The sequence below is a fragment of the Falco peregrinus genome, chromosome 8 (assembly GCF_023634155.1).
Source record: "Falco peregrinus isolate bFalPer1 chromosome 8, bFalPer1.pri, whole genome shotgun sequence".
Taxonomy (NCBI): Eukaryota; Metazoa; Chordata; class Aves; order Falconiformes; family Falconidae; genus Falco; species Falco peregrinus.
This window is the reverse complement of record NC_073728.1, coordinates 18503724-18520999: the sequence shown is the minus strand read 5'-3', so window position 1 is coordinate 18520999 and position 17276 is coordinate 18503724. Positions and strand designations below refer to the sequence as shown.

The 17276-nt window shown below is 38.0% G+C and overlaps 1 protein-coding gene across 1 annotated transcript in view; it reads right to left on the bottom strand.

Annotated features, from left to right (window-relative positions):
- Positions 1-17276, bottom strand: part of PDE11A (phosphodiesterase 11A) — a 135993-nt gene that overhangs the window by 106169 nt on the left and 12548 nt on the right. Inside the window, 1 exon segment of the mRNA XM_055812394.1 lies at positions 11963-12121. Coding sequence (XP_055668369.1) covers positions 11963-12121 — 159 coding nt within the window.

Genomic DNA, 17276 nt, shown 5'->3' with positions numbered 1-17276 from the left:
CCACTCACGCTGTGACCGTGGGCACCGCACGGCTTCAATCCTCGCCTGGAAATGTAAAGCGCTGGTTTGACAGCGAGCTGCAAACACTTGTCGAATTCTTAGCCCAAAGTTGGGCTGCGTTGATGTGGCGTAAACGTATATCCGCAAACGTGGAAGATGTATGAAAACGGCTAACCTGATTTATATTTAATTAACGCTAACAAAACCTGCTATTATCTTTCAGCCCTAGAAAAGTCCTAAAAATACCAGAAACACTAAGCTAAGGGAAAGCCACAACTTATCGCTTGGAGGCACTACTCTACTTATGTAATACAACATTATTTTACGATTTTTATTATCATCACAACCAAGTAGGAAAGTGAGCCACTAGAGGGGGTGAGACACTTTTCCGGTGGCGCATCAGTGCTAGACTGAAACGCAGGAACGCAGCATGCTTTCTCCATCACTTGTTGCTCTGCCCTCAGCCTGGGTCTGCCCCAGCTTTTCACTGCTCCAGCCCTGCTCTTTCCTGCCTCCAGTTCTCTCCCTTCTGCAAAAACCTCTCAAAGACACAACAGCTTCCGTGTTCCTATGTGTTTCTGAATGCTATTTTACCATCAGCCCATTCTCAGGGTTTTTGTGTGACAGTAACTGTAAATGAACATAAGTTATCAGCATGCAGCTCTGGTTAATGCAACAGTACCAATCACAAGACCACAAATTTGAGTATTAATTCTGTAGTCCTAATGCCAGACTAACAGGGACATGATAACCCTTCTATTAGGCATGGCAACAGATACTCCCAGCAGCAGCAGCTGCTGCCAGTCAGACAGAGACCTCTGTCCTCCAGGAAAAGCAGAATGCAGGATTAACTAAAAAAAAAAATAAATATTGAGAGAAAAAGTAAATGCAAAATAATTTCATTAAAACAAGAAAACAAACACTGCTATAACTCTGCAATTGTAGAAGATGCATCCAGATATACAATGTTCTTCTGGTTACTGTTCCTGATACTCACTTTCATAGCTTTCGCAATCATAATCAGGCAGTGTGATTTTATGTGAATAACTTCACATCAGATTTACAGCAACTATCCCAGAAAAGCAGGTTGTTTAAAACAGTATCCCATGGATATTCTTAACAGTTAGGTATTTCCAGCTTCAACATCACATTCTACTACAAGCATCTAACATCTAAATCAATCTTTTCATATAAGCAAAAATAGATCTTAATATCTGACTTGACATCCTCCTAAAATCCACAAAACTGACAGCAGAAACAAAACAGAAGGCAATGCAAACTACAACAAATTAAATTAGAATCAATCCAGACTATTCATCCCTAGTTCAGTGTTTGTTAAAAGAAGTTTAAGTACCTGATGAAATAATAATTGAAGTATTTTGTTTTGATGTTCAGGACATACTAGTTTAGCATTACATCAGCAAGGAAGATGATCACAGTGTTAGTGGAAGATTTAATTTTATTGTTTAATATACATTAAATCCTCCTTATACAAAGAACAGAGGCTTATAAATAAAATTTCTCACCATTCTTTTCCACTACTTCTACTCTGAAAATTGAACCTAATTTTTAGGGAAGATGTGAAAAGCTGTAGTAGGTTGAGGGGAAAAAAAAAAACCCAAAAAACAAACAAACACCAAAACCCCCACCCCTTAATTCTTCCAAAAGTAAACATCAATGCAGCAACTTCAAACCTCCCAAGACTGATAGCTCAGCACATGAAACACTCAGGCTCCTTCCTACAGGCTCTTATGGTGGCTTACACCTTTTCACATCTCACTGGAATGGCCTCTGCTTCCTGTGCACGGTGATTTCCTAAAACACACTTCAGAAAAATAAAATGCTTTCATTTGTATATGAACTGCTTGGGCTGGCAGCAACTATTGAGTTTACCACTCAGTGGTCAGATTTTGTCCTATGTTCAGGACATCACAAAACCAGAGAAAGTATACCCACTTATATGTAAAATTACAGTCTGTGTTGCATGTTTTTCCAAAACTTCAATTAGATGCAATATTTTATTGCTCTAACTTGTTAGTCAGAAGCTTCTTGCTGATCTACTGGTTTAACAGTTCTTAAGGCAAACTTCACAAAATATACCCACTTATATGTAAAATTACAGTCTCTGTGTTGCATGTTTTTCTAAAACTTCAATTAGATGCAATATTTTGTTGCTCTAACTTGTTAGTCAGAAGCTTCTTGCTGATCTACTGGTCTAACAGTTCTTAAGGCAAACTTCACAAAATATACCCACTTATATGTAAAATTACAGTCTCTGTGTTGCATGTTTTTCTAAAACTTCAATTAGATGCAATATTTTGTTGCTCTAACTTGTTAGTCAGAAGCTTCTTGCTGATCTACTGGTCTAACAGTTCTTAAGGCAGACTTCACCTTTTATAAGTCATCCACATCCCTACTGCTGTCATCTACCAACTTCATGAAGTTCAGAATTATTTGATATTCTTTAAGAGACTAGAGATCAGTTTACCCTTGTGACAGTTGTATTACTGAGGCTGTGTTTCAGCTGCTGTGCATTGTCCAGCAGGGTAGCAACAATTTTTGCCATCACCAAGAACTGAAATTTTGGGTCATATAGGATTAAAGTCTCATGACTTCACACCTTCAATTGAAGGAGAACCCCTGAGATCCTAGGCTAAAGCAGATTATAAACCTTTGTGACTCAAGCATAGAAGTATGCAGCCCCCACTAACTACACTAAATATATTTTCCACTCTGTGCGACAGCTGAAAATGAACATTCAGATTGTGTTTATGGTAACATGTCTAGGCAAGCTTCCTTCTTACACAGCCTCCTTTCCTTAGTAGCAAGCAATACTACATCCACAATTACCCTGCTCTATAGGCCAAGTCTGCAGGGCTGCTCCAGCTCAGACCACAACATATGGCCCCACTTTTCAACAAGACGTCCTGCTGACACCTCATGGCAGCTAGGACATCCTCAGCTCTCCACAAGTCTATCACTGCCTGGCACTTGCCTCCCCACACCTGGGACCCCACAACACAGACCTACACGCTGGGTCCTGTCCACTACAGCTCCAGGGCATATCCACTCACGTACCAGTTGAAAAGCATGCCACAACATTGGAGACCACACTAGAGAGCTATTATCATGCCAGAGAGCTATTAGCATTGAATTTGCTTGTAACCATGACGCCAGCAACGCAAAGTTCTAGTCTGTTTTTGTACAGCAAAAACATGTTTTCTTTTTTTAAAAAACAGATAAGAAAAAAACCACCAAGATTTGTTTTTATCCATTCTACCACAGACAGCTAATTACCAGCAAATTAATACTAAAGTTAAATTCATCTCAAGTTCAGTCCAAAGACTGTAGCCTTGATAGCTGCATGTATTTTCTTTTTTGTTTCACTGAAAATGTATGTGGATAAATATTCTAAGTAAAAGGGTTCCCCACAGACTGGATTGACAATTAAGGTGCCTACTCACAGCTTTCACAAAGCACTGTTAAATGCAATGTTCTTCCTGGTGCCCTTGCCTGCATCACTGCGCTGTTCACAGAAAATATTTTCTAAACACCGTTTGCTTACCCTGCTAAGAGTTACCCGAAGTGCACTGCATAATTTCCTTGCTGAAATCTCTGACCACCAATCACAATTATAAACAACGTGGCTCAATTATTTCTGGCAGCTCCAACAATGTTCCAGTTAAAAAAAATCATCATAACGTTGGTTATTTTAACCCTAGTTTAGTGTTTGCCAGCTAGGTAAGAGACATGAAATCATTATTGTTAGTTTAACTACTTTATCTTTCACTAGTCAGCTCTACTGTGGAACATGCAACTTTGCTGCACCGGTAATTCTTAATCTTGTTGACTAACTTTGAGTGGTGATCTGACATGTTTTTCATGCTTTGTTCTATTTTTTTTTTAATTAAAAACACATAATTTCCCAACATCCACAATGTTTCAGTGAGCTCTAGAATCTTTCATAAGAAGAATAACAGTTTTTGCTGAAATTAACAATTAGCAAAGCAGACTAGCTAGGTTAGATAATGAAACTTTTTTTTCTTCTTCCTATTCTGGTAACAGTGACATCAAGATGTCAACAGGCAATAAAGACCTGTCCTGGATTTCAAAAAACAGTTCAAAGCACTAAGAAAAGTGCAGTTCTTGTTTCTTCAGGATAGAGCGTACAAAAAAAAAAAAAATGGTTCAAATGCCTTCAGCTTCTCCAGACACAGAAAATACTGTCGCAGCAGACTGGAGACACTACCCAGGGCTATGCAGAGCAGGCACCCTTGCCCCCAAAGCAGACAGCTTACTGCAGGGAAAGACTATTGCACCAGGTAGGAACTTCACAGCTTCTAAGGGCAAAACAATTAGCATGAATATGAATTGAGAGCAAATCTTCACTGTGTTCACTAAAAGCAAAAGAGGGAGGAATAATGTGAAATTAATGGAAGTCACATGACAGTTCTTCACACAATGTGCAGGATGTTGTGAAACCTTAAAGTTTGTCTTGCTTCAAGAAATGTCTGAATAAATTCCTAATAGAAAATCCCTGGGGTGGTATTAAATACAAAGATACTCCCTCTGGCCCTAAGCTGCAAGTCACAAGGAAACTGGTAGAGTACATGTGAGAAATACCATCCCTGTACTTGCCTCGTCCCAGGCATTTGTTTTCAGCAGCTGCCCGAGAAAGGTCACTAGGTTAGACAGACCTGTGGTAAGAGTTGGCCAATCTTTTCTTATATTCCTATGAAAGAAAAGGACAAGCGTTCATTAATTTGTGGCCACAGAATTAAACAGCTATTTTCCCCAGATACAGGGGAAACATTCCTATACTTTCTGAGCAGGCATTACAGCTACATTGCAACTTACACACTCCCAGCTGCTAGGATGCAGACATACATTTCTCAAGCTGGCATTTGTAAAGATAGCATAGAGGACAACCAAGTTCCTTCTAATGTGAAACGAGGAGTTCACTAATTATAGGTCAGTTACACCTTTGCAAACAAGTCAAGGACAGCACTGTGGCACAATTTTCATGGAGATAAGAAATATTATATGTAAAAAGCTGGGAATATTAAACAAACAGCTGAAACTTATTTTTGTGAAAATGTTTTGGTGTTTTCTAACCAGATTTGTCCAGATTACAGCTGCTGCATGCAAAGAAAGCATTCAACAAGGCTCCAAAAGATCAGGCTGAGCTCAACAAGAGGGGAAAATAATCTCCTTATTATAAAGTAAGAATACTTAAAATGGAAAGTCTGACAGTACATATGGAACCACCTAATGCCATTTTTGGAATTGTTTCAGAAGAGAGACCACTATAAAGTAATTTGCCCAAGGGCATACCATGAGTTAGTACTAGAATGACAATACTGTTTTAATTACAGTTTCTTATGAAGCCTGTAATATGTCAGAGGTTGACTTAATTTTTAGCAAAATTATTTGTAAGCACTTTTCAATATCTCATCACATAACCTATAGCTACAGACAGGCCCAGCATCACTACTCCAGTGGGAAATACTTCTGATGGCAGAACTGCTGTACAAATGTTTCATTCTGCTTCAGGACAGATAAGCAATTCACAAGAGATGTGAAATGCTGTTTTCTAAAAGTATATCAAGCCTTGAAGTCATTATGAAGAACAGCTATGGAAAACTGAACAGACTAGCAGAAGTTCAGAAAACACTTCACCAGGGACAAAGTCCTCCCATCCAGCCCACAGGGCACATCTCCCGTAATTGTCAGAAATGAAGGCCTTCACCAGCTGCCGACCAGAAAGGCTTCCTCTTACATGCATCTGTAAGAAGGTCTAAGCACAGGCTTCACTTGAAGCAAACAAGATTTTTCTAATGAGCCATTTGATCAAAAGTTTTGTTGGTTTAAGGGAGTTTTGCCAAGACAACAGCTGAAGGTAAAAACTTTATTTGTTAGGTAACATAACATGGTTTTCTATAGAAAAGCAAAACAACAACAAAAAAGCTTTTCTAGTCAATTCCTTACAAAAACAGTACCTAAGAGTTACACTGCACACAAATACACATCATAGCCCTCAGACTATTTTGTGGCAGTCTTTTTTTAATGCTGACAGATGAACCAAACAGAATTCTAATCTGCCTGAGTCCTTGTATTATTGTTATTTGGTATTCAAAGCATTTAAGTGAAAATTCTATTAATACAGTATTAATAAAAAAGATAAAAGTAGTATTAACATCACAGTTCTAGTTACTGAAGTGTCTGAAAAATACCATCAGAACAGCAGCATTCTTGGCTTCTAGGCTTTCTGTTGAAAACTTCATTGTGCTTCTCACTGAAGAACGTAGTATGGCTGCACAACACCATCCATGATCATGGCACTTTGTTGCCTTCTGTTCATGTGTTTGACCAGTAGAGATCTGGACTATTTTCTCCACGCCTGCTGCAACCCCTTGTGAATGCCAACAAATGGGGGAAATGGAGCACACACACAAGCTCCAGGGCAATTTTTATGCTTCAGAATTTGCAGGAAGACCCAGAGGTCTCTTACTTAGACCCAAGCTGCTACTGACTGCTTCATAATTAATGACTAATGGATCACTTATCCTCGCAACTCCTCTGGAGTTTTGTCAAACAGGGACATAAAAATCATTGAAGTACAATTTTTTATAACATGACAATTAAGCATGAAGGAAAGCAGCAATATGTGTTCTCAAATGCTGTGTTGGATAGAAATATTTAATGCCCTCACACCTGAGGAAAAGGACACTGATTTCCTAGGAAATCAATCCAGCTGGTTCCACAAATTGCCAAACAAAACAGCAAAAAAACCTTAGTAACTCAGGCTGTAAAGCACTGCCTATTTTACCATCAGCCTGTTGAAGGCTCAGGGCTCTGTGTGTCTGTATTTTAGACAATGAAAGCTTCTTAAGTGTTCACACAGTTGCAGAGGCCACCTTACACTAACTACTACAACGCTGCCTTTGTGATTCTAATCCACTTGAAATAGTTGATCCAAGAGACACAAAGATCACCCAATGCATTTACTGGATGCATTTAACATAGTATTGGGTACACAAAACCAGCAGCTCCCATACTGTGATTAGACTCAACATAGTTCTGTACAGCTGATGAAGCCCAACATGGGAAGAAATACATACAGGTTTTTCCATGTGCCAACCAAGTTGACAGAGTATCGACAAATATTATGAAAAATTTATTCTGCTCTTTGTATGGCTCAGTTTCCAGGACTGAGTACCATTTCTAGATCTGATTGATCACCTTTTTCAAGGTCAGAGGCAGCTTCAGACTCTAGGCAGCTGTCAAAACATGTCCTAGAAAAAAATTAAACTTGAGGGAGACTGAGCTTTGTTGTGTTGGGGGAGAGGGGTGGCACAACAATCTTTCCGGTTTTATGACTTTTCAATGAATGTTCACAAAAGGAAGTAAGAAAGATGACTGCTTATGTCTGATGAATCGAGGCATATGAGAGAGGTGTTTGATCAACAGCACAGTCTACCACAGAAACTGCGTTCAGCCTATTGGAGCCTGTTTGCATCCAGTGGAAAGATACAGAAGCCAAAACTGATCCTTAACTGATTTTTTTTACAGTGCTCTGACCCAGATGAATTTAAGCTTTATAAAATAGACTTAGGGGTCTTCATTTAATGAAATGCTCCTGTGGTAGAAATGGACATAAGTTTGATGTTTAAAAGCTCATGAAGTCAGCAGAGATTCTTCCATTTGGTTTATTGAGCTATGAGTCAAGTACTACAATATCAGCCAAATTAGAATCTAGGTTTACAGATAAGAGCTCTTATTTGCTCAAGTATCTACGTTAATTAAGAAGATACAAACACAGGAAATATGGGAAAAGCCGACAGGTTCGGATTCCTGCTGGCAATTGCAGGGAGAATCCAGATACCTTCCTTACTCTCACCACTGTACAAGACAACAACAAAACCCCAGTCCCCACAAAAAACCCCCATGAAAATGTTCACTGACCTGTTCTATAAAGAAACCCTCCCTGATGACAAACCTGACAATGTGTGTGTATGTGTGTTTTATGATAGCATCCAGAGGCCTCAAACAGGTAATCAAGGATTTAGTGTAACAAGTACCATAAACACACAGCAATAAAAATAGTCCCTGAGCCTAGGAAAATACATATATATAATTGTTCACTAAAATATCACTGTAAGACATCTTACATGTTTCCATACCTCAGGGATAAACATGTGTGATTCAAATACTAACTGCCAGTCTCAAAACAGAGGCATTGATACAGATATATTTTAAGTTTCAAGCACATTTATAGAGTTCTGTAATTAAAAAGAAATCCAGACTTTCAGCTTAACTTGAAAGTACAACTGACTATGCAACACAGAGAAGTTCATTGAAATATTTGCCACTACAGTCATTTTGTGCTGTTGGTTGCAAATCAGTGGTGTGAAGCTGCCTTAAAGCAAATATTCGAGTAAAATATTGTTTTAAACTCCCCCAGCAAGAGAGTTCAGTTAGTGTGATTTATTTTAATTTAGATTTGAGTAGCAAGTACTTTTTGAGAACTGTGCCTAATAGACCATTAGAGTCCTCCCAGATAGTTGTAGCGCTTCAGCACCTTCATCCTTCAAATGTCTTTGTTATTTTCTGCCTCCTTTCAGCAAATCTGTCTCGTTCATTGGGATGTAAGTGACATACAGGCCACATGATACCTTTGAGGATTATGCCAATTTTAAATAACAGCTTTTGGAGTCTCACTGCCATGCAGATTTTCAGAGAACCAAGGTAGATGTTAGCAGGAGGTCAGCACATACTGCAATATATTAAACACACAAAAAAAATAGTTTTCCTAATTTTTTTCTTATGTTCCTTTCAGAGGACACATTAAAATAATTTTCATGTGACTTCTTAGGTAAATTCCACACGTACACAGAGCTGGGGTCATCTTTTTCACAACAGCCAGAGATGTTTGCCTGGTCTGGATCACTCCCTTCCCTGTTATAAAACTATTTACCATTGACTACTTCCCCAAGGAACTGTCCTAACTGACTTCAGAATTGTCACCTGCCAGCCTAAGCCCATCAAGCAAAAAAAAATAGCAGAAAAGAAATCAGCAGGTATAGCAAAATCCCTGCAAATCATTCATCACTACAGCAGACCCAGCACAGACTATATTTAAGCATTAACTAATACAGACCAGGAAGAGCACATTAAATTGAGCAACCTGGAATCACAGGGCTGCTATTAGGAATGTAGGAAACAGAAATGCTGGAGTATGAAAGAACTGTAACTTAAAGCCCCCACAAACCAAATATACACCAGCTGAATCCTGGAATCCATACATACATTTCATAATAAAATAATCCGCAGAGTGCAGACAACTAAATCCAGTTCTTCCTTCCCCCTTCCAGAAGGGATCTCACTGCATTCAAACTAATGCTTTTCAGTAAGTCAAGCAGGATTTAATTCAAGCTGGCTACCCTGGGTAGCTTCCCTGCAGTCGATTCACTTCTTTCAGACTAGAAGGACGTCAGAGCCAGAGACAAGCAGGATGCCAGCTTAAGTGACAGTAGAGCTGCTGCTGCTGTTTGTTAAGCTTCTCTGATAGAGAATGAGATTTGTTTTGGCACAGCATCTCAGAAGACTCTAAAGGGCATACAATAACCTAAACTACAGTTGAGCTCTTGTTAGGCTGTGTTTTTCACCAGTCCTGGAACAGGTATGACTCACCAGAAAGCAACACAAATATTTAATCTTCAGGACCAGTACTGGGAATGCATGGAATTTGCAGTTCTTTTCAAGGTTTTGGGGGTTTAACCTTCCTGTTCTACAGCTGTGCAGATGAACTGCTGTCTTCATTTGCAAAATACACGTAAAGGTGTATCACCAGCCTATTCTTCCAAAAGGTTACCATTTACACAACATAACGTAATAGTGATGGCTGCTATACAAAAGTAATAAGGTATTCTACTACTGTTTGCATTAAACTGGGAATCTCTGAAATCTGACTGTTCAGTTGAGCCACTGATGTTGGGGGAGACAAAACACATTGTGAGACAGAACATTTTCTCTTACGCCAGTGGCTGTCAAATCTAGTTCTGCACTCAATGAATTGGCTGAAACATCCTTTACACCAAAAGGAAAAACTAAATTTGGTAGCAGAAAACAATCATTCTTTCAATGTGGAAAATTCACTTAGACTTGTTATTAGTGCTGTGTTATCATCACCATGATCAGAGATGTAAAAGAAAAAACCTGAAAATTTGCTATGAAAAACAAAACTAGAAACACTTTGAAATCTAATACTCCATTTTACATATTGCAAAATATAAACTTGGTTACAGCTTGGGAGCATTAAAAATTCCTCAAATCTTAAATATTTTATTTGCTCTTAACTTCCTGAAAATAACTAAGAGTACATAAAAATGATGCTAGCATCTACTTAATTCTAATTGAAAACATAATTCCTTGTTCCCTATTGACTAAAGACAGTAGTGCCCCCAAGTGACATTTCATTATACAATATAGTCTTGTAGCTTTATAAAAAAATCCCAAAAGATTATTTTAATTGCTTCACACAAGACTAAGAAGATAAGACACTCAAACAAAAGTCAGACTTAAATGATACTGACATTTCTTTAAGAGGGCTTGGGGCGGGCGAGAAACAAGAGGAGTAATTTCCATTTTCTAACTGTTCTGAAGCTGCTAATTGTTGGAAATTGTAACATCAACAAAGCTGAATTTACATCTTTTGCCAGCTACTCATCAGGTTTTCCTGCAAAACCCACCCCAATACCCAGGTAGATCTTCCCTTATTTTGAAGGAAATTCCCCAGTTTTGGTTGTCCATGATGGGGGGTGGGGGGTCAGAACTAGATGATCTTTATGATCCCTTCCAACCCAACTCATTCTATGATTCATGCAATATTTCACAGCCTTTATAAACCACTCTTAGTTTAGCTTTATAATGCATTTTTTTTTTATGTCAAGTTATCTTGATTCTAGAAATTATCTCTGTCTATTTAGCTGAACCAATGTGACAGGATTTTTTCCTTCCACTAGGCATTACTTAACATCTTTTTGTCATAGCACAGACATATCAACATGTAGATAATGCACCAACAATGGCTCTGCATCAAGTATTAGCTGTTTTGAATCGACATAAAGAGCTTTCAGGAACAAAACCTGTCTCTAACTACACTTCCACAAAAATGAGATTCAATACTGTTTTAAAACACAGAAGCGTATTTCCCTATTACATGCTTGAAGGAGACTCCATTTCTCTCTCCTGGACAGAGATGTTCTGCTCCTCCCCAGCTTGCTGCCTTCTACCATTCTCTTCTACAGTCATCCTTTGGCTTCACGCACATTTTCCCTCCATTCTCAGCTGTATGCATCTGCCCTCGATGGCACCATTTCCTATTTTCCTCACTTGAATTAAAGCTCCCTCTATTCTCAGGTCTTTGAGGCTCACTTTACTCTCCAAACACACCTAGTGTCCCCCTCCTGCCGTCTTTGCCCTTTCATGGGTATTTCCAAGTCTTCTATATTTTAGGATAGCATAAAGTTGCATATGCAAAATCACTGAAGGAAAATTTCTTTGCAAATACTACAGGCATTTATCCCATCGAGAGCACTAATAGAAGATGGTGATTGATAAAATCAGCAAGCTTAGGAGTGTCTCTGTGAGAGTTTTCCTCCCGAACTTATTCTTATAGGCAAGTTCTCAAAAATAAAAAAAATCTTCCTATTAAGATCTACTACATGAAAAAAGTCTACATGAGATTTAGAGACAATTAAGTTGGAGTTTCAGCCACAAGATCAGCTGCGTTCACAGAACAGATACATGTTTTATGTTGAGAACAACAAAAACATACATTTTATGTTAAGCACTTCTAAAAAAGATCATTAACAAGTGCTGTGCCATTTACTTATTTGGATTAAATATCTTGTCTACCGAATTACAAAAGAAATTAAAAAAAAGTAAAAGGTAATCTTACTTTTTCATCGTCATCAGAAAAAGGGGCACCTCCCGGAGTCTTATTTATTGCTTGGGCAACACCAATAATCTCTCCATCACTGTTTCTTATGGGCATGCACAAGAGTGACTTTGTCTTGTATCCGGTCAGTTTGTCAATCTCGTCATTAAAGCGACGATCCTTCAAAAGAAAATAAGGAAGCATTAACATGCATGTCATACATCTAAGCTTTCTTCATGCAGCAAAGAACTGTATTTTCCCAATGTCTTAAATAGTATTTCCAGTAGCATTATGTTGTTACCCCATTCTTTACCAGTCATTTTTCCTCAGTTAAGATACTAAGAAATATAGTTTTCTCACAGGATCAGTACAAGGTTTAGCATCACATAATTGTATTTACTGAAGTTCCATTTTTATACCTCATTTAGAGGAATGACCTACCTAAAGGATCACAGCCAAAGCAGCTACCAAGAGAACATGGAAAACTAAGACAAATGAAAGAGAGGGCCCTCCACAGCTCCATGACAGCAACACAGGCCTTGGCACCGGCCAGATGGTCAGAGCAACCTTGCCCATGGCTTTCACAGGTTTCCACACAGATAAGGAAACTCATCAGTGGCTAAAGCTGTGGTATGGTTCCTGCCCACCACATATTCACAAGCAGTTTTCAGTTTCTTCAACCTTAACCAATACTGCTTACTTTACGACCCCTCTATACTGCTGCCAATAAACTTTCTTACCAGCAAAACTGTGGGGTAACCACACAGCCCATGCAGGCATTAGCGAGGGCCCCGAGCTCCTCTGCACACACCATAGCTCCTGCAAGGTACACACTAAAGAAAAACCCGTTTGCAGTTCACCAGACATATTTTCTCATAATATCTGTGTGAAGCATGCAGATGTTGGGGTTTGTATGAAAGGGTAACAAGCTCTAAGGAGTGCTCTGTCACCTTCACTGAGAATGCAGAGGGGGAGTCACACAGATCTGGTATGTACTAATTTCTAGACTATCCCTAGCTGGGAAGCCACCATGTTTACCCCAGAGTGGATCAACCGTGTCCATTAACTGTATATGGCATGGGCAGCTGCATAATTAGGACTTTCATGTAAAACAGGGAGCATACCAGCATGACACTATGTATTCATCCTAAGTCTTTATCTGTTTTTCAGAAGCTTATGCCAGTTCAATGTGATCAGTGATCCAAGTGTGCTTACATAGTTGCTCTAATGATCTGTACTTGCTCTTCACTCACTGGTATCTGCACCAACAAAGATAGCTTCTCAATTTCCTTGTGCATCCTAAGTTGTCAGTTTCAACATGAGAAATACCAGGAAGAATCAGTTTGGCAGAAATGCTATATGAAGTCCCAATGCTTTACATCTACATTTGTCAAGTTACTATACTCACACTACAAACCACAAAACAATGAAAGATTTCATGGTCTAACAAATACTATCATCCAACTAAACAATTGTGAAGCGAGCCACAAATGTATGGGTAAATATTCCAGTAGTCTGAAAGTTCCTAAAATTTACTATACGTCAACTAGAGTATTTTTTCATTAATCCATACTGCTCTAAGGGGCAAATTAGGATTAAGTACAACTGAATCCTCACAATAAATATTTACCTTTAAGCATTACCTGGCAAGTAGCAATAATTTATTCAAGAATTTTGCAAATATAATTTCTTTTAGTTTGGTTTATCTTCAAATTTTGCTAGCCAAGAATTGTATCATTAACAGGGTTTTTTATTGTTGTTACATAGATTTTTTTTTTTAAGGCATGATTATTTCATATGCTTTTATATCCACTTGCATTTCTTCTTTTGAACAGTGTTAATGCATAATTAACTATGAAGATTTTAATCTATTTTAATTAATGATTAAAATCTAAATCATGATTGAAAAAGCTTTCAGAGTAATTCTATTGATCATAAAGCATGCACTTTCTCAGAGACACAGAATCTCTTACAACTAAATAAAAAAATCAATCTTTTACAACTAAATAAAAATGTTTGTAACAGGTCACGTTGAAGAGTAGAGTTACTAACAGCAGCATTTTGTTAAATTTTTTTTCTAAAGCAATGAATGTGCTTAAGGTTACGCATTTGAGGGATGTACGTAAGAACAGTGCTTGCATCACATTCAAAAACAACTTCACTGTTAAACACAAAATCCAGGTCTTACTAAAACTAGACTTGCTCCATACTTCTTGTTGTCATTCCTATTCTACGTAGGGTCACAGTGCTACACAGAGCATATTTCTATCCCCAAAGCTATTCAGGTACTAAAATCTTAGTACTATTACTGCTAATCCCAATGCATCAAAAAATTGGCTTAAGTTGCATTTAGACAGTTCTTAGTACATGATCTGGGGCAACAGACATAACACATTTTACACTAAAGCACTAGAAGCAACGTCTCATGTCTCAGTGATAACCCAGGTGCTTCAATACTCATAGGAATTTCAGGATGCAATACAATGTAAAAACCATCTTCAAAAACTTTTAGTGGTGCAAAAAATAAGCATAGGGTGACAATATTACATCCTGAGATCAAATTAAAATTTCATCACCATTAAAAAAAATAATACCGTCACTTTATAGAATACTTCTACTGAATGACATCCAGCAAAGACTGGTATCTAGTGTTAGTCATATGATCATACAACACGCTTATGCTGGGCGATGCTGCTACTTCACATCCATATCCTGTAGGTGCTCATGATTTCTGTCAGGTAGATGGATACTCTTTTTGGACCCACTTCTGTCTGTTGCACTTTAAATTTAGTACATCAAGTAAGACTAGTTATGTGAGCTAGTATTCTAGTTAGGTATGAATGCTTTTTCAAAACAAAAAATAAAACCTCAGGTCTTTATGGAAAACTAAGTACAGTTATGTCCCTATTTAAAAAAATAGTCCCCCATATGCCAATATATTTCCTAGCATATAGCTTAGCTAAACGCATGACTCAAGGAGTATATTGTTTGGACTTACAGCCTGTTTAACCTTCCTCTACAGAATACAGTTACCTCTGAAGGAAGATTACTACATATACAAACAGAAATGTCTAAAAGATGTATTAATATATTTTCATACAAATATCTGTTTGCCAGAATATTAAGAAGAGCTTATAGTAGTTTTGATCATTCAACAGCCCAAAGTTTTTCTTAAATATAATAAATATTTGCAATAAGCAAACAGCTGAGAGAAAAATTCAAATCTTGGCAGAAAAGATACATAGATAGTATACTGTTTCAGTATAGATTGACAAAAACTAAAGGGAACTGAACTATATATGGGTCATTTGTTTACATGACAACGTGCAGAAATTCATTCTCTGCAACAGTACAACCAACTGCAGATCACAAAGGAGGCTGCAAAGTTCAGAAGAGGTAGTGCTAACAGCATCTTTGTTCATCTTGGTAGAGGATAGTCTTCAACAGCTCTTCTATCAGCCAGGGAGGGAATTACTGCTATTTACTGGCAGCAGCTCCACTCCTCCAGGGTGAAGTTAGCATTTATGCTGCAGACAATAGTTACAGCCAGTTCCAACTCCCCTAATATGAGGGAACTGAGCTGTTTTACAAAATAAGCACAAGTTTATTTTGAAAAGTTTAGACATTGGCTGTGAAATAATGTCCATATTTGTCTCAGATGATAAAACCAATCCATACAGTCTTCAAGATAAGATCTGATTCTGATGAGGAAGAGATAATCCATTAAATCTTTACTGAATCTAAAACCTGACAGATTTTTTTTCCTGGAAAAATTATTTCTATTTCCCTTTTGCAAATTGCAGATCCTATAGAAACAGACTGGTTTAGTCATCTCAAAGGACGTAGAAATGCTCTACAGTCACCCATAAAGATTAACATATACATTTGGCTATTTTATTTTTTGTTGCGAGTTTTCACACCTTTCTGCCACAAGGAATTAAAACCAACTGTGGTATTCATCTACAGTTTATAGTGCTCTTCTGCCACAGAATATCAAGCTCTTTGTTCTTTTTTTATTATACGATTTTCTTTTGTTCTGTTTTAATTCTGTAACTTCATCAGGAGTTCTTCTTTCTTAGACCTAGTTCTGCCCCTGGAGCGTATTAAACAGTCTTTGCTTCCATAAAAAACAGATTACTAATATGCAGTCTTTGATAAGGCTTTGATGAGATTCCCTTGAATTATTTGTGCCTAACAACTTCCTTAGGAGAACGAGAACCCCCACGATGAATGGTTTTAATAGTGGCACCAAGGACCCAGACCTACCTGATCTTGTAATCTTTCCACATGCTTCTGAACAATTTTATATCAACTTCAATAGAAATTGACCTGCTCTGCACTGTGGAAAATCCTCCCTAGAAAGACTGTTCTTGTAAAACAGAAAGTGAAATAGAGTGCAATTATCACACAGCAGCTTCATCAATGAATAAATTCAACATTTAGAATTAGCTATTAGCTATTGATGCTTAAATATTGATAATATTCTTTGTGTTACTGAAGAAACAGTCCCTGCTCTACTGATTTTGTTCAAAGCAAAACCAAGGACATGGGGAAACACTGGGAATGACAACGTGCTTTGACTGGCAGTATTGTTGCAGATTTAAATCTTGTGGGCCTTATAAAAGAAGTAAGCCTTCAAGGTGGAGTTTAACTGAAAAAGGACAGCTGTCAGACCAAAAATGACATCTCAGCAATTAATTTATCTGAATACACTCAATTAAGAGATACATTGTAAGACAAAACAGAGGTCTGGGATAAAAATTAGGAAGATATATTCCCATTAACCTGAAAGTTTCCCTTATTTCAGTAATAAGATTCACTGTAGTGTGTAATTTAATCTGGTTGTAGTTTACAGTCCTGTGGCAGTCATTGCCTTTTCAGCAGTCCTCAAGAGTAATACACAAAGTACTGTTTGACCTGCAGTGGATGGTGGCACATAGGCCAGGCTTGTAAACCTGTCTGAATTGGATATATACAGTTCAGCTGCCAGTGTCTGGAACAGATTTAATGATGAGCCATCAGTCCTGTGCTCCTTGATGGATGCTACAGAAAGCCAGAGGCACAGCAGGAATTATCAATATGGAAAGGTTTTTTTTAATATACAGCCCATTCCTGCTATACCGCTTCTCAAGTGAATTTTGGAAGTTTCCTGTTTGTATCTCTTGATGGAACCTTTATGCCAGGAGAAAGGAAGTGCAGGAATCCCGGAGCAGACAGCCTTAATGTCAGAAGTATGCCATTCAACAGAGATACAATATGTTTTGGTCTTCCTACCATCCAATACCAGATTTATGCTAGAGAACTGGACAACTTTTTGCAGAAGGGTATTACATCT